The sequence below is a fragment of the Lissotriton helveticus genome, chromosome 8 (genome assembly GCF_964261635.1).
Source record: "Lissotriton helveticus chromosome 8, aLisHel1.1, whole genome shotgun sequence".
NCBI classification, from domain to species: domain Eukaryota; kingdom Metazoa; phylum Chordata; class Amphibia; order Caudata; family Salamandridae; genus Lissotriton; species Lissotriton helveticus.
Window position 1 is genome coordinate 1033172412 of NC_136069.1, and position 25918 is coordinate 1033198329.

A 25918-nucleotide genomic window follows, 5' to 3' on the forward strand; every position below is an offset into this window, starting at 1 on the left:
ATTTTAGAATGAATAGAATGAATAGAGAAACAACATTTTGGGAACACATTGGGATTCATTACCCCCAGGTCCCTTATGGCCTCGTCCCATTCATTTACATATTGGAGATAACCATCTCCCGGCAGAAAAAAAAAGCAGAGGCATGCTGGAACCCTAATACTGCCCCTCCCACCGGGAGTACATAAGCAGTACTTACCCAGCATCCCATCAGACTTGTTTGTAGAGGTGCTCCTCTTGCTGGACTTCAGTGGCTTCTGTTCCTGCTTTACCCCATTCGGCTGCCTGGCTTTGCGGTTGGGGTACCTGGTTCCTTGCCTCCCGGCCTGCTGTGCTTGCTGGGTGGCTTGGTTTCTCGGCCGGCTCTTTGTTTCCCATACTGGAGGTCCTTTACGGCTGGTGAGTCGGCCACTCGGGTCCTTCCGGGTTACTGGAGGCTCGTCTTCCTGGGGCTTGGCCGAGTGGAATTCGATCCGGTTTCCTGTTTTCCCCTGCTGGAGCTCTGCTGCCTTTGGTGTCTGACGGCGGCTTCCTGGCTCCTGTATGGTGCGAGGGGGAGGCTTGTGGCTGTTGGCGCCCCCCCAGGTGAGTCCCGCTTTACGGTGTTTCTCTTCTTCCTCCAGGGAGCGTACATGTTTTTTCTACATATGCTCCAGTTTGCTGTGGCTCCCCAACCTTGGCGGGGAGGCCTCCGTCCTGTCTTGGGCGTAGGTTTCCTCTCCTATTGGTCGGTTGGAGTGGGGGCCTTGTTTCTGGGGTTGGCCCCGCTCCTGGTGGGTGCTGCTTACAGGTTTCCTTTTGTGTCGCCGGCCGGCTCTGTGCCTCAGCCTGCCCCCTGTCCCCTGCTCCCGGGCTGCCTCAGACGTCTGATGGAGGGGGGCTCGGTACCGAGGCTGGAGCATCCCATCGGCGATGTCAGCGGTTTTCCTCAGGGGGTTCGGCACCCGCTACTGTCATTTGTGCTGCTCTTCTGGTCATGAGTTCAGCTCTTGTTCAGGCTGCTGTGATCGCCCATTGTTAGCATTGCCAGTTTCCCTGCCTGTTTCGCTGCTGCCTGCCCCCTGTGCACTACGGTGCTTCTGCGCTGTTGGTGTTTTGGGCTGCGGCTGGCGGTGGTGACCTTGTTCTTGGTTGCCCTCGCTTCTGCTTGGCGTTATGGGCGGTCTGTGTTGTCACTGGTGGGTTGACTGGTTTTGAGTGGGCTTCGGTCTGCCTGCCTTGCACGTTTTCCTTTTTGTCCTGGAAGGCGTGTGACTGTCTCTGGATGGAGCCCCGGCTGATGGAGCTGTTCTTTCTTTTTTGGGGGGCTGCGGGGGCTCCTGGGGATGCCGGGGTTTGATCCCGGGTCCTCATGCATCCGATGCATGCGCTCTGCCTCTGTGCTGGTGCTGTCCTGTTGCTTTGCTCTTCACTTGGGATGCCCTGCCCTGGTGGTGTTGGGTTGCATGGCTCCTTGCGACGCCTTCTGCCAGTTTGCCCTGGGTGTCTGGGTCCTTCTCCTGCTGTCGGGGTTTGTACCTACGGCAGTGGGGCGCTCATTCTGGCTGATGCCTCTGCTGGCTTGTTCAGGGTGAGGAAGCCGCCTTGCCGCTTGGCTGCCTGTTTTGGCACTGGATTTCCGGGTTGGGGCCTGGCTTAGGTTTTCTGTGCCTTCGGCATGCTCCGCTTGGGGTGCATCCTGCTGGGGCTGGTTGGTTGCGCCTTGTGGGGGCTGTGCTTCTGTGGGTGCATGTTTTGCTTCCGCCGCTCCTCTCGGGGGCGTCCTGTTGGGGTTGCTCTTCTCCTACATCTTGATTCGCATGCTTCAGGCTCTTTCCCTCGCGCTGCTCCCGGCTTGCTCTGCCTGGTTCCGGTGTGCCATTGGTTGGGGCTGTGCTTCTCTGTGCCTGCGGTTGCTCCACCCTCTGCCTCCCATCTGTGGTGTGTGGTCTGGGGGGGTGGGGTGGTCGCAGTTTTTTTCCTGGTTGCTGGCCGCCCTCGGTCGGATGGCTTGTGTTGTATGGCCCGCCGCTGCCTCTTCCTCTTCCCGGCTCTGCTTTTCTGTTTCTGCCATGACTCGCTGCCTTCTGGGGTGCACCTGCACCTGGCCATGCATGCTTCTGCGTTTCCTTTCGGGCCTTGTTGGGGGTTCTCCTCTCCATTGGGTTCGTTTGCTGGTTCTCTGGGCCGTTGGTATTCAATCTTCTGTTTGGTGGCCTGCCTCGGGTTGGCGTTGGTTCCTGTCGCCTCTGTGGTGGCTGGTTCCTTTTTTTGCTGCCTCTGTCTGGGCTTGCTCCTGGCGTTTCCTGTGTTGCTGGGGTCTCCCTGCCTGCTTGCTTGCGTCTTCTCATCTGCTGCTCTTGTGTCGGGGTTGCTTTTGGTCCCCTCTCCTTTGGGTTACTCCGTGGCTCCTTGCCCCTGGTAGGTGGTGGATCGGTGTTCCTGTTCCTTGGGTGGCTGCAGGGGGGGGGTTCCTGTTGGTTCCCCTGGGTTCCTGTTGGTCCCGCCTGGGGTTTCCCCGCTTTTCTTGCTACTCTGCTTTTGGGGTGCCGAGGGTGCGGGTGTCATGGTCTTGCCTTGGGTGTGTTGGCTCTGTCTGTCTGCCCTCCACTTTTTGGGTGGCCTTGCCTCTGCTGCGGGCTGGCTGTTGGGTTCTGGCCTCTGCTCCGCTTTGGGATCTGTGTGTTTGCCTTTGCTTCCTGGCCTCTGCGTGGTTGATTGGGGTTTGGCACGTGGGGGCTCCTGGTTCCTGGCTTTGTTCTGCCCGTTCCTTGGGCTGCACCTGGTTTCTCTTGTGGCTTCCTGGTGTTGTGCCTGGGGCTCTCTGCCTCCCCTGCCTGCACGTGGGTGGCTCAATCTGCCATGTGTGTGGTTGTTCTGTTTTCCTGTGCTGCAGCCTGGGGCTTGGGTGTTTGTCCCGGGGCCTTCTGGGTGCCTGTGTTGCTTCTGGGGTCTGGCTGCTTCCGTTTTTGCCTGCTCCTGCCCTGGCTCTTCCTGTGCATGCCTTTGGCTTGCTTTCGGTGTTGCCTGCACGCCCCGCCTGGTGCCTGGTTTGTTCTTGGTTGTGGCTGGGGGTGCCTGGTGGGGCCTTATCTGTCTGGTGTGGTTGGGTTCCTGCTCTTCCTTTCCTTGGCTTCCCCCCTGGGTTGTGTTTCCGGTGGTGGTTTGCCTTTTTTTCCCTGGGTATCGTGCCTCCGCTGTTTGGACCTGGCTGTCTTTCGCTCTTGGTCCATCTGCGCTCTGGTGCGTTTGCTGCCGGGGAGGTTCTGGTCCCCTCTGGTTCCCGTGGTGGGTGCCTGGCTGGCTGTCTACTGAGGCTTTCCGCTCCTGCGGGGTTTTGTGTGGCTGTTCATGGCCTTTTTGGGCTCAGCGTCCTTGCCTGGGCTCTCTTTTGTGTCGTACAAAAGGGGGTGGTGATGGACGGAGCATCTGAACCAATCAAACGCTCACACCCAGTCAACAGATCTAGATTTAATCCATCACTGTTCTTTAGCCCACACTGCCACCCCAGTTCAGACATGGCCATATGCAAATCAGTCTGACCCTGTGCCTCATGGGAACAGTCCAGCCAAGCCATGCCTTCCCTGGACCGGAAACAAGCTTCCTAGGACCGGTTTCTGGCATTTCAGCCGTCTTCAGCCAGGCTTGCTTGAATCCAGTGGCAAAGTGAGCAAGGGACTCACGTCTGAGCATACCCTGCCAAGTTATGGTGCACAAAGCGGTACAAAAGGGGGTGATGATGGACGGAGCATCTGAACCAATCAAACACTCACACCCAGTCAAAAGATCTGGGTTTAATCCATCACCATTCTTTATCCCACTCTGCCACCCCAGTTAAGACATGGCCTTATGCAAATCAGTGTGACCCTGGGCCTCATGGGAACAGTCCAACCCGAACTCCCAAGCCATGCCTTCCCTGGACCGGAAACAAGCTTCCTAGGACCGGTTTCTGGCATTTCAGCCATCTTCAGCCAGGCTTGGTTGAATCCAGTGGCAAAGTGAGCAAGGGACTCACGTCTGAGCATACCCTGTCAACTTATGGCGAACAAAGCGGTACAAAAGGGGGTGGTGATGGAAGGACCCCCTTTTGTACCGCTTTGTTCGCCATAAGTTGGCCCTCTGCCTTCTTAGCGGCTTCCGCTTTGGCGGTTTCCTCTGTTTCTTTTTGTGTGGTCCGGCGGTGGTGTGCTGGGAGTTCTCTGTTCCTCCCTGCCCTTTGCCTTGTTGCTGTGGGAGCTCCTTCTGGGGTTTGGTTGGGCCTGCGGGTCCTCCTGAATCGTTGGGTTGCATGGCCCTGGTTCTGGCTCCTTTTGGCGTTTGTTGCCCTGGTTTGTGCTGTTTTCTTGGCTCCTCTCCGGTGTTGCTGGGGTTGGGCCTTGTGGCCTTTTGGTCTGGGTGCTCTGCACCCTGGGGCCGTTTCTGTTCTTTGGCTGCTGCTGGCCTTGCCGCGTGCTTGGCCTGAGTGTGGGTTGCTGTGCAGTCCTCTGCCGTGTTCGCACCTGTTTTTGTCTGCCCTCTGTGGTTCGGTGGGTTCCTGCCTGGTTGTTTCCTGGTTTGGGGGCTGCTGGGTGTTCCCGGTTGCTCTGGCCTTCGTTCGTGCCCGGTTCTCCCTCCCTTTTGGGGTTGGGGATTTTTCTGGGGTTTGTGGCTGTTGGCTCTGTCCCCGCCCTTGTTGGGCTTGTTCGTTATTGATTTCCGGGCTTGTTGGCTCCTTTTCCGGTGATTTTTTTTGGGGCCTCCTCTTCTTCGGGGCGGTCTCGGTTTGCTCTGTGTCTTTTTGGCTGGCGTGTCCTGTGTGCCTTCCCATTGGCTTTGGGCTGGGCGGCCTTGTCCGGTGGATTGCTTGGCCATGTCCTTTGGGTCTTGGTCCCGGTTGCCCTGTCTCCTGTTTCTCTGGTTGGCGGCCTCTTTGTTGGGGCCCTGGCCTTCTGTTTTTTGGGTTGTCTCTGGTCCTTGTTTTGGCCCTTCTGTCCTGTTCTGGGTTGCGGGCCGATTGTTTCCTGCGGTTCCCTTTCCTCCTTCTCGGTGCTACCTTGGGTTGCTGCTTCTGTTGTGGTTTCTTGGGTGTGCTTGTGGGTGCGGAAGGCCGGTTTTCTACTTTGGTATTCTCCAATATGTAAATGAATGGGACGAGGATATAAGGGACCTGGGGGTAATGTTCTATTACTTACCGGTAATCTTCATTACCCCAGGTTCTGTTGTCCTCGTCCCATTCATGCGCCCCTCCCTCCCTCCCAGGCGGCCGGCCTCCCTGTCTGGGTCTGGGCTTGGTTGTTCAGAGGGGATGCTGGGTAAGTACTGCTTATGTACTCCCGGTGGGAGGGGCAGTATTAGGGTCTCAGCATGCCTCTGCTTTTTTTTTCTGTTGGGAGATGGTTATCTCCAATATGTAAATGAATGGGACGAGGACAACGGGACCTGGGGTAATGAAGTTTACCGGTAAGTAATAGAAAATATGCTCTAGATGGAGGTGAACTATTATGGAACAAAGGCGATATTTGGAACAATTGTTGCCAGCACTGGTTGGCATCCTCTATGGGTGGTGCTTTCCGGACAGCATACTAATGCATTCTTGGGAGAAAGTGGTACTTAAGCTAACTGGTCTGGCATTTAAAAAAAATATATTGGCAAGTGTACTGGTTGGATGGAGTTAATGTCGACTAGGGTATGGAGGAGGGGTTGAGCCAGCTCCAAATGATGAGGTGAGATGGAAAGGTAATGGGGATATGATTACTTTTTGTGAAAAGTATAGGATTCCCAAGCTTAAGCATAGTGAGATTAAACAGAAAGAACATGCCATATCAACGGCAGTGGGATTTAATTACAATTTCTCGTAAAAGATTTCTGTTCAAATTTAGGGAGGTGATTAAAGTTTCAATATGAGTTCAGCAAGAATGCTATTGAAGAAAAGTAAACAATGCAGCTATTTCTGGAGTTGGAGAATTATTAATTCAAAGGTTGTTCTCTGGTAGTTAAGGTAGGGCAGGAAAATCCCTTCAAGAGTGTTTTCTTTTGTTTGAAGTTGGTAGTTACATGAAGGACTAGCATGGTTTGTAGATTTTTTGTAGAGCATGGGGATGGATTATGAGCTTATAATCTCAGTTTGCCAAGTAGGTCTATACATCTCCAAGATTAAAACAATGAAGACTCTGTACCACTTTCCTGATTTCATGATTCAGGCCACTAGCAGGAAACACCCAAGTACTCGATTTTGTTTCAAGGGCATCTCTCAGTCAGTACAATCACTTATCATTGCGTATTTTAAACCTTTCAATCAATCCTTTGATCCAATACCTGCCAATCTTGCCAAATACATGCACTGTAGTCTATTTGCTTACTGGATGAACATGATTAATCTATATCTTTGACTAGGGGTGTTTCAGACTTTCTCGAACTTTCACTAGTATGTCCCTTATAAAAAGAAATAAGCTGACTAAAGAAACTTCACCAACATGTCTCTAGCCTTCCCACCTTTGGAAAGCTGTGTGAAGAATACACTGAAACAATTTACCCAGGACAACAGTCTCCATGACAATTTCCAGTCTGGCTTCAGTTTGGGATGCAGTACTGAAACTCTTACGAATCTTTAATGACACACTGCGTATTTTCAAAAAAATCCACTCCTGCATCTTTCATCTTCAAACTTATTTAATGAATCATTACAAAGTGTACACAGTTAACAACTTACTTTCAAGTCCCATGTGGCTACCTCAAGATACCACAGGGAGCCTGTGTTAGCTTAGACCCTCTTTACTCTCTACCTGGAAACCATTTGGGAAACCATCTGAAAGTCAGGGAGCAATACCTGAAGGTCGCCTCCCCTGATGATATCTCCCTTGAGGCCTAGACACTTGGCAATATTCAATCTTGGATAATTAATCATCAAGGTAAATTAAATGCTTGCAAGTGGGATCCTACTTATCTGTCCTTAACCCAACCATTCACAGGTGCAGGTATTGTATAGCTCTATCAACTTTTTGTATGCTCACTATCGATTACTGTCAATGACAAATCTCTTGGCTTAATTTTGTGCTTCTGGTTTAACCTGCACAATCAATGCCATAACTACCAATTCTGACTGATTGAAGGTATTATTCTATTCCTATCTCAGCAATATATCAAGTCGACCAAAGCACTGGTACTCTTCCAATCCAACTATGGCAATTCTCTCCTCAGTAGCCTTCCTAAACGTTCATCATGGCCCATTGAAAGCCTAAATGCATGGGGCTGCTTGACTGATCTCTGCGACTGATCGCTCTACTCAAATCTATCCTATACTATCCTCCTTTTGTTGGCGCTCTGTTTATGGCAGAGCCATATTCAAGTTCACATGCTTAGTCGCACAATTTCTAAATTTCAACCAGTCTCATTACTTGAACCAGATGTTGAACATCTCGATCAGACATTGTCTCCTCCTAAATTCAGAGTCTCTCTTGCTGTATCCCTGACTTCAATAAGAAATGTGTCTATATATAGTGGGACCTATTAACACACCTCACTTTGTACTATGTTTCTAGTACTATTGTAGTCAATCACTAACCTTCATGCAGAAGGCTCTGCCTTTCCTTTCATTTCTGTACAGAGATCTCTGACCCGACTGTGGAGGCATAAAACTACATTTTAGAGGTAAATATGGGGGGGGATGTTGGAGTAGCTGCAGAATGGCAAATAATTATAATGCTATGGGAGGAGTTAAGGAGGGACTAAGTAGGGGGTTAGGAAGTTTTAAGGGGGTGGTTTAAAGAAGGACACCAACCTAGGCACAAAAGAATAGGCACATTGCTGTTCACAAAATGCACTTCTATAGTTACTACAGCCAAAAAGGACTCACAACATTTTTTATGTACTCTAGCTGAGATGTGCAGCAAGTCCAGAGCCACACATGGATTCACTGGTTCCACAACTCCCTCCCACACAAAATAATGGAGGTAAGGACTTAAAATAGAACCACAAAGAAAATAATGTTAAAATAATTGAGTTTTTACTTTTAAAAAAAAATGCTTATACATTTACTTTAATATTCAAATACATATATATAAATGTAAAATAGATGGAATAACCAATGTGTTATTTAAATATAAATGTGAGTTTGTTATTTTTAAAATAATTACATCAATTTAAATTAATTCTATATGTAACATTCAGTAGTTTTTACAATATAACAAAAAAAATTCAAAATTAGTTTCACAGTGCTAAAGCATTGATTTTTATTTTGTACTAGATTTCAAATTAATATAAAAACTACTTTTATATATATGTGTGTGTGTGTGTAAACATAATTTTTTTTTACTTTAATAAACTTTTAATACTAGCCCCATATTTTGCTTGGGAAAGGTTACTAGTATGAATTTTACAATTGTAAATTAGGATCCAGTTCATTAGTTCAGAGGTGGAGACATGTAAGTCTACACTTAGTGGCTCATTACGATGTCGGGCGGAAAGCCTCCACCCGGCAGTCGGAAGCTTTGCAACCACATCGGAGCACTTCTGACCGACTCAGTTGGTTTACAGTCCGACTGCCCGATTACGATGTTCGCAGTCGGAACGTAAACCGGTCGGTCATTCTGACTCAGTTCTGACCGACTCCTGGAGCATTACTGTCTGTCAGAACTGCACCGTAACCCCCTCTGGTCAGTGCTTCCTTCGTCGGGATTATGATGTTGGTTTCCAACAGTCTTTCTGTGCCTGCATTTCAAACTAGGAAAGGCTGTCAGGAAGTGGCTTATGGGGCCCCTGGCATCCCCTTGTAAAACACTGCACTGTGTGGCAGGTACCATGGGGTGCCTGCGACAGGATGCAGGGTTTTACACACACACACATCATTTTCCCACGAGCTCCCATAGGAAACAATGGAAATCAGACCGAACAGTGTTCAGTCGTATCGTAATCCGGCAGTCGGAACCGCAGACCACAAGTCTTAGGTCCCAATTCTGATATGGTGTCAGCGGATGCTTTCTGACTGACATTGTAATGAGCCCTTTAGTAGTAACTATACAATTGAAAATGGTAAACAGACAAAAGTAGTAAAGTTACTACAAAATGCAAGATTACATTTATACATGTAGATTTACTCATGTGTAAATTTACCTTTGTGAATAGCTCCTTATATGTTTATTCCACACTTGAAGTTCTTGCTATGTTACTTCCACTTCTAGCCACTATTTTACATAATATGTTTATCTGTCACTGCAGTTTGTGCTATGTTTCAACCACTTCTAGCCAAAGAGCAAAGTCATCTCTATTATCTCTGCCACAGTTTTTATTTACTCTTATTAAGTGCTCTGAGGCTCCAGCGCCCTGTATATGCTATACAGAAACACTATATAGGTTAATAAAAATAGAATATATCATGTAAGGTGGACAGAGAACTTAAGAGGGGTAGTTGAGGATGCCATTAATACAGGAGGACATTTTAGTGGGAAAGTGGGTGTGATGTATTCCTAGTTGAGTGGCAAAGTGGGTCAAACCAAGTTATGTACTAATGATGCTATAGGTTAGTCTCAGGGCGCTAGGTTGGGTGTGCAGTCTTGCAAACATAAACCTATCAGATTAAAAAGTCAAATAACACACTAGTGAAGAGCCTGTCCTGATTGCTCCATTTCGTACTATGGGGGTCAGAGGAATTGCTGTAGCGGATCTCATCTGCACCATCTCAGTGGGGTGGGCGAGTAAGAATATACCTCTACTTTATGGTAGTTGGATGTCCCTGCAGAGTTGAAGGTCAATGTATTTTGTATAGGTCTTGAAGGGGTACAATGTTTCTTTGTCTTTCACTGTGCACCTCCTCAATTGTTTTGAATATGTTTGCTTTTGGAGTACAGAAAACCTATATGTGTTGACCATGTTACCGTACAGGTTTTGGCAAAGGGGATTTGTTGTGAATATTTTATACTGGTGTGTTGGGCCAGTCAGAAACATCACTGAGGGTGTAGGTTGTTCCTTTGCGAAGTTAAACTGTTGCAAGAGATTTTACTGTTGTTCATGGACAGCCAATAGTAGTGGGGAAAGAGGATAGGAAATGATGAGCCGGTAATCTTTGGATGTTGAGTAGGTAGCAAGAGATATATATATAGGTACAGGATGCACTATGATAGACCAAGACTGTGAAAGGTGGGAGGTGAGTGCAATTATTGTAGAAGGTAAAAGAGTTTGGAAAGGTGATGAGAAATCATAGGCCCAAGTGAGTGATATTGTAATGATTTGATGGAACTGGATTAAATGAGTCGGTGTATACAGTGTTATTCCAGGAGTGCAGTTTTGTAAGATAGCCTTTTAACACCAGTTGAGAGTCTGTCATGACAGGTAGGATTGCTCAAATCCTTTTTGAAAGTGAGCTCTAGGATCTTCATTAATTATCCCATCTTGACCTTTGATGACAAATGCATGAAATTAAAATGTGCTTTAGCAATAATAAATTGTGCCTTGCCACTTCCAGCAGGGAAACATTCTCTTTCTTGTATTCACTCTTTGGACAAAGGGTCAAGGATTGCACTTGTGTTGGACTTCAACATCTTAAGGCAACTGTTGCATTGTTATAACACTCCAGAAAACTGTGAGAATTTGATGCAATGAAAAAATCAATAGAAATTTGTGTTTCCAGTTTCTTTGCAGTGAAACATTAGAATAGTTGGTTGGTGCAAAAAGATGACTGCACTTCCTAGTATGCTTCAAAGGTGAAAGAGAAGCCAGGGGCTATGTTTCCTTTTGACAGTGTGCACTTGTGCAAAGATATTTCATATGCAAGTCACTGACATGAATCAAACTTCAACTTAGTCTCTTTTGTGTGATCCTGATTTAAAATGTACCATGCATTGCTATTTTTTTTTGCTTGCCTATAAAATATTTAGTCAAGTAATATCTTTGGTAGGCCGAACAATTGACATTTAGATGACTGTTATAAAGGTAAATGAAGTTTCATACCCCAGAAATCGACTGAAATCACCTACACAAACTACACACTGTGCCCATTCATCATGAGAAATTGCTAGTAGGGGACACACAAGACAGTGTTTCCCCAACATGAGTTATCCTCTAAGAGATGTTGCCTTCGATGAGGGGTGGTAGGCAAGACATGCCTAATGGGATGACTGATCGCGTTTTTATGGTCAGTGGGGCCCCTGATATTGAGTGATGCTATTGCTAAATTCTGGTGGTGTTGCAGGCTGTTCTAACATCCTTAAAATGCATGGGGCAAAACTGAATCCAAATAGTGGACGTGGAAGACACAATAAGATTTCTAGTGATGGGGAATTAAAATGAAATGAAATGAACATAACAGGGCTCCCTAACTCTAAAAGGGACAATTGGAAACCTGAGAAACTGTGTGCCGAGCCTGGATCTGCTATGTCATTCACGGGACATGGGATCATTATCAAATAAATGTGGAAAGGTTACAAACTACGACATTTATATTGGATTGGAAGTAAGAACATTGATAAGTATTGTATACTTTTATTTTTTCAGGATGGCTGTCAGCGGTTTATTTTAACTTGCCACTGACACCGGGACTTCCTATAAGTTAACCCAGCCATTGCATTGAATAACCTTGTGAAACGTTTTTTCCACAACAAATATTTTGGGTTTTGCTTGTTGTCACAAAATATCATAATCATGACCACTTTTCCAATCCTCTCCAAAAGCTAAAAGTAGCAGTTTTATAGAAGAAGGTGACAACTTCCTTATCCAAGGGAGTGGGTGAGACATTTGGTAAAACCTTACTTCTGTTAATGAGCCTTGGTCGCTCTATTCCTTATTCAATTATATGAGCCTGCAGAGACAGATGAAGTGTAAGCCACTGTGTGCAACAAAACTGAAAACAAACATGTGTGCTATTCCACCATTTGTTCCATCCAGACTAGCCCTGATGTTTGCAAAACAAAAATGAATACTCAGAACACCAGAACACACAGGGTCTTGCAGCCAGTTATATATACAAAGCCCTTCTTAGATCTAGCGTTAGCCAAGACCTTTTGACTTTACTAAAATGACATGTATAATATACTTACTTTATGAGACTTTCAGAAACCTTTCTTCATACATTGTGCGGTTGTTGTTTCATTCACATTTTGCATATGGCATAGAGCAGTGAGTCAATCTACTTCAGTCACTGGCTAACTTCTCTTTGAATTACTGCATTTTGCTCTTTCAGAAGGAGCACATCCGCACTAAAAAATGGTTCCTTCAGTGCCGATGTTTTTGTTTTTCCATTATTGCTACTTTGGTTTTGCCTTTGTGTTTAGAGCCTGATGTGATGGTGGGACACCAATTGTCTGTCTGTCTATCTATCTATCTATCTATCTATCTATCTATCTATCTATCTATCTATCTATCTATCTATCTATCTATCTATCTATCTATCTATCTATCTATCTATCTATCTATCTATCTATCTATCTATCTATCTATCTATCTATCTATCTATCTATCTATCTATCTATCTATCTATCTATCTATCTATCTATCTATCTATCTATCTATCTATCTATCTATCTATCTATCTATCTATCTGTCTATCTGTCTATCTGTCTATCTGTCTATCTGTCTATCTGTCTATCTCTCTATCTGTCTATCTATCTGTCTATCTGTCTATCTATCTGTCTATCTGTTTATCTGTTGGACATGGCCCTCTCTGCAGGGTTACCCCCAAACATTTTGCTTTTTTCCCTCCAGTTATAGCTGAATTTGTGTTGGCCTTGGGGCTTTATGCACTTTACCACTGTTAGCCAGTGCTAAAGTGATTGTGCTCACTCCCCTAAACATGGTAAAATTATCTTACACCTAATTGCCATCTTTGATCTTCTTATAAGTCCCTTGTAGAGTGGTATACCATATACCCAGGGCCTGTAAACTAAATGCTAATAGTGGACCTGCAGCACTGAGTGTGCCATCCACTTAAGAAGACCCTTAAAACATCCAAGGCCTGCCCTTGCAGCTTGAATGCAGTTTTAAACTGCCAATTCGGCTTGGCAATATAACCTCTTGCTAAGCCTTAAACTCTCGTTTATTGCATATAGCTCACCCTTAAGGTAGGTCCTGGATAGCCCATAGGTGAGGATACATTGTAATTAAAAGGTTGGGCATTTACTTGTAAGTTTTACATGTCCTGGTAGTGAAAAACGTCTACATTTGTTTTTCACTACTGTGAGGCCTACCTGTCCAATAGGATAACATTGGGTTGCATTATTACATTTAATAAGTGTTCAATTACAATTTTGAAAATGCCACTTCTAGAAAGTTAGTATTTTCCTGCTCGCTGCCAGTTGGTGCCTGTAGCCTCCTCTGGGCCACACGACCTAGTGTAGTTAGCAGTTATGATTTTGTCAATTGCTCCCAGATAGTCACACAATAAAGGGATTAAGTATCCCTGAATGAACCATCTGTTTGCAAAGTGGGGTGACAGAGCTGGGCACAGTCTCACTTGCAAATGAATAGGCTGTTCACTGCCTTCATACAAAGGGCCTGTCACCACTTTTTTGTCTCTGCAGCCAGCTTGGAGCCAGAGCAGGGGAGTCAGGAAATTCCTATATATCTGTCTGTCTGTCTATCTATCTATCTATCTATCTATCTATCTATCTATCTATCTATCTATCTATCTATCTATCTATCTATCTATCTATCTATCTATCTATCTATCTATCTATCTATCTATCTATCTATCTATCTATCTATCTATCTATCTATCTATCTATCTATCTATCTATCTATCTATCTATCTATCTATCTATCTACTACTATCTATCTATCTATCTATCTATCATAGCAACTCAATTCAATTTTCAATTTCAAAATACTTTATTCGGTTAAAAAGACAAAAATAACCATAAAAGTAGCATATAGAAAATACAGTTTACACGGGAGTCATGTATTCGTTTTTTAAAATACCTATGTACAATAAGGAGGTTAGTTCATTAAGATCGATTTACGACATTTAAAAATAGATTTAAAAAATTCACCCATTGAGGCTACCATAAAAACAGTTTCCAGTTTCTGGCACTCTAAAAACGCTAAGCGACATCTTCGTATATTTAAGTCTTTGAGAATCGGGATGATACATTTCTTTCGAGCAAAAGTATAAAATTTACAAAAGAATAAAATATGAATATCAGACTGTGGGGAGACATCATCACATGGGCAAAAGGGTAATTCTTTCAACCAACAATTCATCACGGGAAAAGACAAGACTCTGAAAACAATATTGAGTCTAAACCGGGTTAAAAGGAAACGATCATGATTAGACATATATAGGGACAAGTATGGCTGTAATTTATCTCCGCATAAAATATCCTGATGGGCAGAGACAGTCTTTTTCCTTGCCTCCTCTAAATGTCTTTTGTCCCTGAGATGGGCAATACACAGATTTTTCAAGTCTCTTCTCGATATGTATGCCATAGTTGGTGGGTCCTCAAAATATTGAACACAATTCATTTCACTGAGAAAGTTCTTGACATAACATATCCATTTAGAATCATTAATATTGTCCAATACTAAAACGTCCTTTAAAATAGCCCGATTAACCAAACATTCATCATTTGTCCACACCCTATGCCAGAGAAGGATTGGTTGAATCTTAATAGTATCAGTAACATAAGTTACTCCCAATTCAACATGGCATATCATAGTTGCAGTACTTTCAGGTACAGACAGGATGTGGCGTAAAAATTTATTTTCCATGGTTTGAATTGTACTAATATTAGAGTAACCCCACAGCCCTGATCCATAGGTAGCAACTGCTAAGCAGGTTGCCCTATAAATAGTTAAAATCTCTTTTATGGGTTTTTTCCCTAATTTTCTCATAAAACATTTTAAGGCCATAATAGTTTTGGAGAACAACAAAGATCTGGCCTGGATTGCACTAGTCCATGAACCACTTTCGTGGAACAGAATTCCCAAATAGGGAAAAGTGGAGGTTTTTTCCAGGGGATTGGAATTTATAAAAATAGGTTTCAAAAGCTTGTTTGATCTAGGCCCACAAAACATGGACAGTGTTTTTGAACAATTGATCTTTAAATCTAAACCAAGCATGAAACTATTAAAAGAGGAAACCAAAGTTTGTAACGCCATTGGGGTTCGTGCCATCAAAACGGCATCGTCCGCGTACATCAAGGCTGGGACAGGCCTTCCACCCACCATAGGCATGTCCCTACCCTCCTGCACGAGTCGTTTCTCCAAGCCATTTATGTATAGCAGAAATAAAAATGGGGCTAAACACACCCTTGGCGTACACCCCGACCAATCCCAAACTGTCTTGTGCATTCACCATCTTTCCCAAAACGGACACTTGCATTGGCCCCGGAATATAGATCTCGCAAGAAGCAGATAATGGCATTGTCTACCCCCAACTCAGTCATAATTGACCACAATTTACTGTGTGAAACACAGTCAAAAGCTGACGATAAGTCAACAAATGTGAGGTATAGATGTTGTTTTTTAACTGTTACATACTTCTGCTGCAGGATTAGCAGATTCAATCCCTGCTCTATAGTTCCTAAGCCTCTTTGAAACCCAAATTGGAAATCACATAACACCCCATTCTCTTCTGACCAGATTCGCAGTTTATCTAAAACAACTCTCCCTAAAATTTTGATTGAGGAGTCCAATAAGGAAATTGGCCTATAACACATGCAATTCTGCCTGTCCCCTTTCTTGAATATCGGGACTATAATTGATGTAAGCCAGGTAGGAACTAAGCCCTTAGCCAGAGCAACATTAAAAAGCTGGACAAGCAAAGGCCCCATAGTTCAGTATTGGCCTTATAGAGGTCTGCTGGGATGCCATCTGGTCCAGCCGCCTTACCCCCTTTGGTTGCCTTCAAGCTCGCCAGAACTTCGGGCAGGGTTACGACCAGGACTTTGGTTGAATCTATGTTTGGACACATAAAGTCCTGACTTATGTCACGGACTGGTTCCACAGCCTTATAGAGCGAAGAAAAGTGCGCCACCCACTCATCTTCAGGGATGGCGATTTCCATCCGTGCCTTTTTTTCATACAGTAGCGGGGTATTAATTACCCTCCAAAAAGCTGCCGGATCCTTTGATTGTGACGCCTCGCATAGATCGTCCCAGGCCTCTTTCCTTATAGCCACCTTCCTATCCTTCAATGCTGTGTTATAGTCCCTCCTCAAGATTCTAATTTGAATTACATCCCGTGGTCTTTTATGGATCGCTTGTCTAAGCTTTGATAGGGCACTGGTACATTTATTATCGAACCATTTTCTATTGTGCTTTAGGGAGTTTTTCTTTGCAACCCACAGCGCCTCCTTGATTGCAATAGAAATAGTATAAAAATTATTTAAAATTTCATTACTGTCAGCATGCTCGTTCAGACAGGCCAAAAAATTACTCCTGCACTTATTCACTAATTTAGAGAGAAAATCTGCCGGGACCACTCTACTCCATTTAAGACTATATCCATTTTGGGTACCTAAATTCACGTCCGGCGCCTTAATATTGGGACCTGCAACATGATCCACAAGAGAAAATAGATTCTCCATTTTTAGTACCTGTGGGTAGTGGTCACTTAGTGGTAAGTGCATAATACTAGAACTAATCAGTCTGCCCGCCGAGCTAATTGTACAGAGGCTAAAATCAATGATAGTCGAAGCCCCCCGCCCCACAAAAGTTGGAACAAATGGCATTGTGTGGTGGGCTAACTCATTCGTAAAACCAAAATCAAAATTAAAAATCATCTCGTTTAATGAATCACCTAGAAGGGTATGTTCAAAATGCGTCAAGCTAATGTCCTGCTCCAACATCAGACCGCAAATACCCTTCTGACCCTTTTTGCACAAAGAGCAATTAAAATCACCCCCCCATAATACCATGACTTCACCCTTTTTTTCCTCAAAAATATTCTGTATATCTGCACTTATATTAGCAAAAACATCCTTAATTACGCTACTTGGACAGTTATTGTAAAAATTAAAAAGAACAATCGTTGGACCCTTCCTTGTATCAATGACAATTTTCTGGTAATAACTGGAACCAGGAAGAAAAGTAATTTTATCAGTAACTAGGAGGTTCGATATATACACGGACAGTCCCCCCTTTGGTCTTCCGTGTACTCCCCCCACTGCAGGTGTAAAATAAGTTCTGTAACCATTTAGGTGTATTGCTGCGGTGGTCCAGGTTTCTTGTAAGGCTAATATACCCACTTCAGCAATAACATTACACCAGGACGGATTTGAAATTTTCTGCTTTAATCCTGCCACATTCCAAAAAACCACCTTACAATGATCTTCTGTAAGTGGCTCTTCGACAGTATCTCCAGTGACACTACTGAGGCTCCCTAATATAGACGCATCCTCCCCATGGGTTTCTAGTGGCTCAACATATGGATCCTGAGTCTCGACACGCCCCAGAGGTTTTATAGGCCCCAGATCTACAGATTTAGAAGGCCTTAAGGCCTCATTTTTTATCGTTGGGAGTCAATCCACCGCTTCCAAGCAGTCAAACCGGTTAAAACACGGGAAGATCGGAGGAAATTGTGGATTGCCTAACCAACCTTGGTCAAAACTCTGTGGTCGATAGTGAGGGGACCTCGATCTATATTTCACTACATTCCAACCATCCTCACCTCTCCCTCCACCTTGCATGTTATAGTGATTACTATCGGGAGCCCAACCCATGTTACCTCCTTGCTGTCTGTTGTCCCTAGTCCAACTCCACCTATTATCAGGGTGTTCGCCCTCAGGATAAAAATAAGATAGTCCCCTAGCCATAACAGAGAGACCATGATTTCTAGGGGGTCTTGTAGTAATGTATTTAGCAGTCAATGGATTCTCAAATGTTATTACCACACAGTCGCCGTGTGCCCTTTTTTTATTATAACCAATCCATGGGGCCCTTTCAACCATCAAAATATTACTTTTAACTGCTGACGGGAGAGGGTAATTATCATTCAACCAATGGATGGTTTTATTTACAAGTCCACCATTATTTTCATTAGAATTATCATTTAATTGGGGGACTCCTGTAAGGACCACAACGTATGGTGCGGCTTTTGGGGGTAAATGTATATTTCTACGCACATCCCGTTTTTTAGACTTATCTTTATCTTTATCATGTGGTGGTTTAGGAGTTTCTTGGACTGGGACTACTATATCAGTCGGGGCAGGAGTTTTAGGGGTTGGTATAGTTTTTGGCAGTGATTTGGTAGTAGCTACATTTTTGGCAGCTGGTGGCGGCCTAGTCATTTGATTTTTTCCAGATGGAATTTTATTATCCAGATTGAAGCTAGGGGCACTTATATCTTTATGGATGTTTTTTAATATAGTTTCCAAGCACCGTAGCCTAACCTCGATTGGTTCGAGGAGGGTCTTCAACATGACCAGGATGTTATTATTAGCCATATTTAGGCTACAGTTGCCCTCACTACCTTCATCTAGATTCGTAACAGCGCCGCTTAAATCCAAAATATCCTCCAGACTGCTATCTAAGGCGGTATCATCCGGGAGACTCAGTGGTAAGCCAGCATTGGCGTGAAGAGTTACCCCATTATCACTAGTGTGAAGAACTCGATTAGTATTCACATTCAGAGGCAGAGGTTCTAATTTGGCCGGGTCTGTATTCTTACTAATATCTACCTTTCTCCCTTGGCTCATGTTAGATTTAACAGTTTTTTGAGTATTAATCTTTTGTTTAGGGATCGCCCCCTCCTTCAAACCCCTTTGTGTTAAATCACTAGCTATAGTTAAAATATCGGTCTCCTTTTCAACTGAAGTGCTAGTCACAAGCAAAGAAAGATTAGGTGTAGCCTCCAGGTCCTCCTGTGAGCCTGGGGCGGCATGACCCCTATCGTTCTGTACATTTCTAGGATTTCCCAGAGCAGAAACATTGTTCGGAGTACGAGCTTTAGCGATAAGACCTAGGGAGGATCGTCTCGCTGCAGCTAGGTCCTGGGACACCCTCCTATCCATAATAACTATCCCTTCATCGATTAAAGCATTAGTCCGAACAATGAAGTCATCCAGAGTACCAGTCAGTTTCTTTACTGCAGCAGCCCTGCTTCTAGTTTCCGGGCAACTCATGTCAAAACCCTACGGGTACCTGGAAGTAAGGCAGGGGATATAAATAGCAAAAAGAACAGTTGGTCCCAGAAAGTCTAACTCCTGAAGGATACGATTGCGAAAAACTACGGATGAGTAACCTACTTACAGTTCAATTGTGACCATATCCGTGGGCGAAAGGCAATGAGGCAGAGTTTCTGGCCCAGGCCCGGCTCCTCTGGCCTCTGAGGGCCACAGAGGGCCCGCCCTTTGCCCGGGCTTAGCCCCGGGCGTCCCGCGACGCGGGGGTTGCTCCGCTTTATGGTCCCCGTTGGCGCTCTCTGTGCGCAAGCCGCGTCGCTCAGACGCGCCGCCGCGAGGCCTGCCGGGATTTGTGGTCTCCCGGAGCGGCGGCGCGGAGTCCGGTACCTCTGGACTCTTGGCGGTGGCGGCGGTGTCTCCTGCGACTCTCTGTCAGCCCCAATGTGACTCTCGGCGGTGGCGGCAAGGGTGAGTAGGTTTCCCCCGCTCTGCCGGGGTTGCTCCGCTTTATGGTCCCCGTTGGCGCTCTCTGTGCGCAAGCCGCGTCGCTCAGACGCGCCGCCGCGAGGCCTGCCGGGATTTGTGGTCTCCCGGAGCGGCGGCGCGGAGTCCGGTACCTCTGGACTCTTGGCGGTGGCGGCGGTGTCTCCTGCGACTCTCTGTCAGCCCCAATGTGACTCTCGGCGGTGGCGGCAAGGGTGAGTAGGTTTCCCCCGCTCTGCCGGGGTTGCTCCGCTTTATGGTCCCCGTTGGCGCTCTCTGTGCGCAAGCCGCGTCGCTCAGACGCGCCGCCGCGAGGCCTGCCGGGATTTGTGGTCTCCCGGAGCGGCGGCGCGGAGTCCGGTACCTCTGGACTCTTGGCGGTGGCGGCGGTGTCTCCTGCGACTCTCTGTCAGCCCCAATGTGACTCTCGGCGGTGGCGGCAAGGGTGAGTAGGTTTCCCCCGCTCTGCCGGGGTTGCTCCGCTTTATGGTCCCCGTTGGCGCTCTCTGTGCGCAAGCCGCGTCGCTCAGACGCGCCGCCGCGAGGCCTGCCGGGATTTGTGGTCTCCCGGAGCGGCGGCGCGGAGTCCGGTACCTCTGGACTCTTGGCGGTGGCGGCGGTGTCTCCTGCGACTCTCTGTCAGCCCCAATGTGACTCTCGGCGGTGGCGGCAAGGGTGAGTAGGTTTCCCCCGCTCTGCCGGGGTTGCTCCGCTTTATGGTCCCCGTTGGCGCTCTCTGTGCGCAAGCCGCGTCGCTCAGACGCGCCGCCGCGAGGCCTGCCGGGATTTGTGGTCTCCCGGAGCGGCGGCGCGGAGTCCGGTACCTCTGGACTCTTGGCGGTGGCGGCGGTGTCTCCTGCGACTCTCTGTCAGCCCCAATGTGACTCTCGGCGGTGGCGGCAAGGGTGAGTAGGTTTCCCCCGCTCTGCCGGGGTTGCTCCGCTTTATGGTCCCCGTTGGCGCTCTCTGTGCGCAAGCCGCGTCGCTCAGACGCGCCGCCGCGAGGCCTGCCGGGATTTGTGGTCTCCCGGAGCGGCGGCGCGGAGTCCGGTACCTCTGGACTCTTGGCGGTGGCGGCGGTGTCTCCTGCGACTCTCTGTCAGCCCCAATGTGACTCTCGGCGGTGGCGGCAAGGGTGAGTAGGTTTCCCCAACTCAGTGTAGCCATGCATTCATCAATTTAGCACCTTTTTCTAGCTGTGCAATGTTCTTTTGGTATGCAACCAGTTTTATCTACAGTGTAGCCCGCTCTATCTGTGCAACCATCTATCTAGCTCCGTATCAATACCTATCAATCTAGCTATGTATCTATTTATGCAACACTGGCTATAAAACCCTCTCTATCTGCAGGTGCAGGCCTCTCTATTTATCTATCTTTTCAACTCTATCTACTTGTAATATAGATTTACAAATACATTACAAAAAACCCATTGGCATAGGAAACAGGCTGGCAGACAATGCCAGACCGATTGCATTTTTTAGGTCTGTGGTAAGAAAGACCTACTGATTTTACTACAATTGTGTGTATAATATAGTTACTAATAGATGTTTTCAGACACACTACTTCTATTAGTCTGTTGTTGCGCCATTTGCATTTTTCTTCCACCTATTCCAGAATGTATCATGGGGCAATGAGTAAGCAACTACAGCCATTGGCTGACTTCACTGTGAGTTATGGCATTCGGCCATTTCACAAGGAGCACAACCACACACAACGTAGTTCCCTCCAGTGCAAAGTACTACAATAGTAACGTGTACTTTTTTGAGACCCAAAAATAATTCTTCTTTTAGCCATTTTTTTAATTTTAAGATTGATGAGGGCCCAAGACCTACCGCGACAATAAAGTTTTGCTAACCCATGGAAAAACAAAACAATAATTGCAAAAAAATTAAAAAAAGACTAGTCCATCTCCAGACCTATTGGCTTTGCCAATGCTTGTTGTTTTTTGCTGTACATGCAGCAAGCTGGCTGACATACCTAAAGATTTCTTAAAGCACATCTAAAAAGTTGTTCAAAGCGTTGATGTTTTGGTGACATCTCACAAAATGTTATACGTTAGAGTTACCCCATTTAAAATCCTCATACTTTACCCAACATAATTCACTATGATGCTATTTTTGTATGTAGAACGGCTATGTGAGAAATCGAATGGGTGCTCTCTGAGATAAAGGGTAATAAAGAAAAAGTCGGTGCGACCATGATACGATCGTAATAAGGAACTGAAGTGTGCAGGCCTGGGTCTGATTATAGAAAACAGTACCAAAGTTAACAACAGGGCATCTCCTGATCTTAGGAACTGGTTATGTTCCCAACATAATCAGAGCTTTAATGGGATATAGCTGGATTAGGAGGCCTCCTTCATAAAATGTAGCTCATTCGAGTTAAGTGTAGTTTAGTGGTGGATCTTAGAGTGCAGAGAGTAGAGTTAATCTGAATTTAACGTTTTAAGGGAATAACCCGTATCCTGGGCAAGACTCTTCATCATCTGGTGCCTGAAATTTCAAACATGTGCAGTGTAAGATATGTGTAAATGCAATTCAATTTAAATCAAAGTGTACTATGAAAACATCTCTTCAGTGTGTTGGCTAACACTGCCACAAGAACTTGCTTGCATTCCATCTATCCTGGATTCTGCAATCTGGCCTCATCTGGACCAAACCACGCACACAAGTGCGCTTGCACGCACGCAACACACACATACACACACACACACACTCTCTCTCTCTTAAAAGCACACTGTACCCCATGTTTGAAATGCTCCTGCTCTAATAAAAATGCTCCCAGTGAAGCCCTCAGTGCTTGAAACACAAAGCCAGAGGTATAACAAATATTTTAATAAAACGTATTGCCTTAGAACACAGTGCAGGACCTCTTCTCTGTCATTAGTAAGGCTGGCACTACATTTTTGGAAGTCACTGCATCTCACAGTACGTCTGGAATGCAAATCTCCTATCCTTTGTGAAAGAATTTTTAAATTGCAAACCAGAATGCACACCACAATTATGTCTGCTGGGGCATTTGACGCATTTGAAATCTGCCAAAAAAAAGTTAGCTGCCATAGAGTTACTTTTAGCAAAATGGAGAGTAGCAATGCATTGGGACAACACGAAAGCACCTACCGTAACCCACTTGGTATTTGACTCTATATTGCAAAGACAATTTTTTGTTATACGCAGGAGAACTACGCACAGCTGCTAAGCCCTCTGACTTCTGGGAACCCATTAGTATCTACTTACAGGAACATCCTGATCTCTTTAAAACTGATGTATAGTCAATGTCATTGTTTTCATATTGTAATGTTGCTCAGATATGTTGCTAATATGCTGATCTTCACAGACTGTTGTGCTATGTACAATTACTAACTGTTTACTGTATCATATTATACAGGCTTGATAATGTTTGTAAGCATTACTTGGTAACTGCCGCGGCCGTTAGTGGGAGTATCTGCCGGGCGGTGACATGGACTGCATCTCCAAATGCGATGCAGTGCAGGCAACAAAATTATTTTTATTTATTTATATGTTTACTTACCTGTTAAACTCCCTAATCCATACATTACTACCCCTCACCCTGCCCCTTCCCCTCCCCACTTCACCGCCCAGCAGGTACTCCCACTACCTGCCGCGGCTGCTTGGTAATACTTCACGGAATTAAAAACAATAAGAAATACAAAAAACAGCACCAGTTACAATGCACACTTAAAAAACAAACCTTTGTGAAAGAATAAAATCTTCTTTGTCCTCTTTTCATTTTTTAGATTTTTAAAATATGTTTATTATAGAAAAATATAAATCACATTGCATCATTAATAAATGATATGCTAAGAATTAACATTGAAAATCATGTCTAACTACAAATTATCTTATCAATAAAGTCACCTTTCCTCTAAAACTATTGGGTCTTAGCCTCAGTTGATCTCTTTGTGGCCTGAAAATGAATGTCTGAGAGGATGCTGTGATTTTTTTAAATACACAATTGGTTCATTTTATTTATTTATTTATAACGTTTTCTTTATTATCAGTTGTTAGCATGTGATTTAATTCAGTTAGGTGGGGCTGTATTTTAAAAAAAGAATCTAAAAATGAAAAATAAATCATGCTATAGTAATTACAAATGAAATATACTTTTTGACTATACCAGTGCATAGAAACGAACAGATATCGCCTAAGTGTAGCGCTCTCTACTACCATGTATGTGCTTCTTTACGTGCTGTCAGTAACATTTGAGATGCATAAAATGGAAGGAGCTTCGTTTGTGTATTACATTAAGTTCGCGTTTTGCTATGGAATGATTAAAGCAAGCAGCAGGGAAAATCAAGAAGTGTCACATCCTTACGGTATTTATCCCTCACCCCTCCCCAAATGGTGTGATTGTGGCTTGGTTCAATTGTAGGTCACTCATATGCAAGGCTCTAGAATTATGCGATTCAGGACCAATCACGTTTTCTACTTAATTATTAAACAACTGCATTTGCCACATAATCCCACTCATAATCTCCTGCATGATTAGCAGCAGATTTAAGCATAAGACTTGCTGAAAGAGATCATAATCTTTAAAACCTACATATGGTGCTGCACATTTGCAGTTATTTTGCAAAGGTTGAATGGTTAAATGATCCCCATTGCTGTAGTCAGACATTAAACAGTTGTGGATTAGGTTAAAAGTTAGTCCAATCAGTATTAGTTAATTTTTTAAATGACAAAATAGCAAAATAATACTGTAGCATAATGTGCCGTATCATGCTGCATTATTTGCCTTTTCTTTCTGCATTATTTAGTCATCTTTCCAATATAATTTGCTCCTCTGTTGCTTCATAATTCAAGCGGCCCTGCTTATTTTATAAATGTCTACGTGGCAACATACTTACAGGGTAGGGTTGCACCACAGTAAGAAGGATGGATTCTTTACAGCTTCTGTAAGACAAAGAAAGAGAGCAACAAGAGACTGTGAAAAAGCAATCTTCAAATTACATATATGATACTGTCATGGATGTATCAGCAACATTTATCAGTTTTTAATGCAAAAGTATGAAGTACGAGAACTGTATGTCGACATAACATTATATCATTTTGCCATTGTTTTGGGCATGCAAATGTAACTACCTGTCCAAAAATTAAATTGCGGGTAGAAATTCTCTTAACCTGAGTAAGAAATCAGGGGACTTTTCTGACATAAAGGCATTTTTGGGGGGGCGGTGAAGCGGGAAAACGAAAAATTCCGTCAACACTTGTAAACTTAAAAGATCGTGAATATTCATAAATGTTTTAGAGTTTGATACCTAGTCTGGAGAAATGGGGCATGATTTAAGGTTTGGGAAGTCGGGGGAGGGATGTTGCACATCGCCCACTTTCCCATTCCGCCAACCCGGTGGTTCTTCCACTTTTTCTTTTTTTTAGAGTTGGGGTAACTACAGAGTTAATGTTGGCAGAGTCTCCACTGATTCTGATGTCAGTAACACTGACCCAGCAATCTGCTTATCAGAAGCCACTTGGCCACAATGTTAGTGGTCCCGCAACCATCACCCAGTAGGATCATTGACAGAATATCGAAAACAGAAATATCGTGTGTACATAATATTGAGGACCAATATATTGAGAAGGTAAGTGCAAATAGGTAAGTGTAGATTTACTATGCTTAATCCGTAGCACCACATCTTCGTACCTTGAAGACATACATGTCGTCATGCTACATATATGTGGAGCTAGCTATAGTAAAACTTTGCTTATCTATAGAGAGTTACCTATTGATTTTTGTGTCCTTGATATTCTTAACACAATATTTTGGTCACCATATTTCTTTTTCGATATTCTGCCTCAATACCAAGTAAAACGGAAAATCTATGATTTGCATAAATTCCCGGGCATACTCTTCTATGATCGCATACATTCCTTAAAATGTATACAATGATGCAAATGAAAGGTGTAATATAGCACAGCACTCCATCCAACTTCAATAGATTTTGCATTTAAATATCTCACCAGTTCCACTAACATTCACATCTGGAAATGCTTGGAATGCCAAGAGTAATTTATTCAGTTAACAATTAATTCCAGAGAGGACATACTGAAATTACAGTATTTACTATACTTCATATAAACCCTTCCTTTAACATTTAGTTGAGCATGGAACCTTAATTTACGGGGTTAGGGCGTCCATGGAACACCGCTCCTTATAAGCACTTGCATTGGATTTAAAAGTTACTTTAAAGTAAATTACAGACTTTGCAATTACAACAGGACCAATATATAACTCTGAGTCTTCTGTCTAGTGGACAGTCTTTTTTCTTATTTCTTATACTTGTGTTTTCGCGGTCTCCGCAACACGTTCTTGGGGCTTATATTAGCTTTGTGCTTGAGTCACATCTAACTTCCTTATAGAGCAGTTCTTTACTGTCGAGATTCTTGACACTTATGTGGTCAAGTTTACTTTGCTTCC

The 25918-nt window shown here is 44.6% G+C and overlaps 1 protein-coding gene across 2 annotated transcripts in view; it reads right to left on the reverse strand.

Moving 5' to 3' along the window:
- Positions 1 to 25918, reverse strand: part of FRMPD4 (FERM and PDZ domain containing 4) — a 1388782-nt gene that overhangs the window by 265873 nt on the left and 1096991 nt on the right. For both annotated transcript variants that reach the window (XM_078657870.1, XM_078657873.1), the window contains exon 5: positions 24351 to 24396. In XM_078657870.1, the coding sequence (XP_078513996.1) occupies positions 24351 to 24396 (46 nt within the window). The remainder of the gene's footprint in view (positions 1 to 24350; positions 24397 to 25918) is intronic.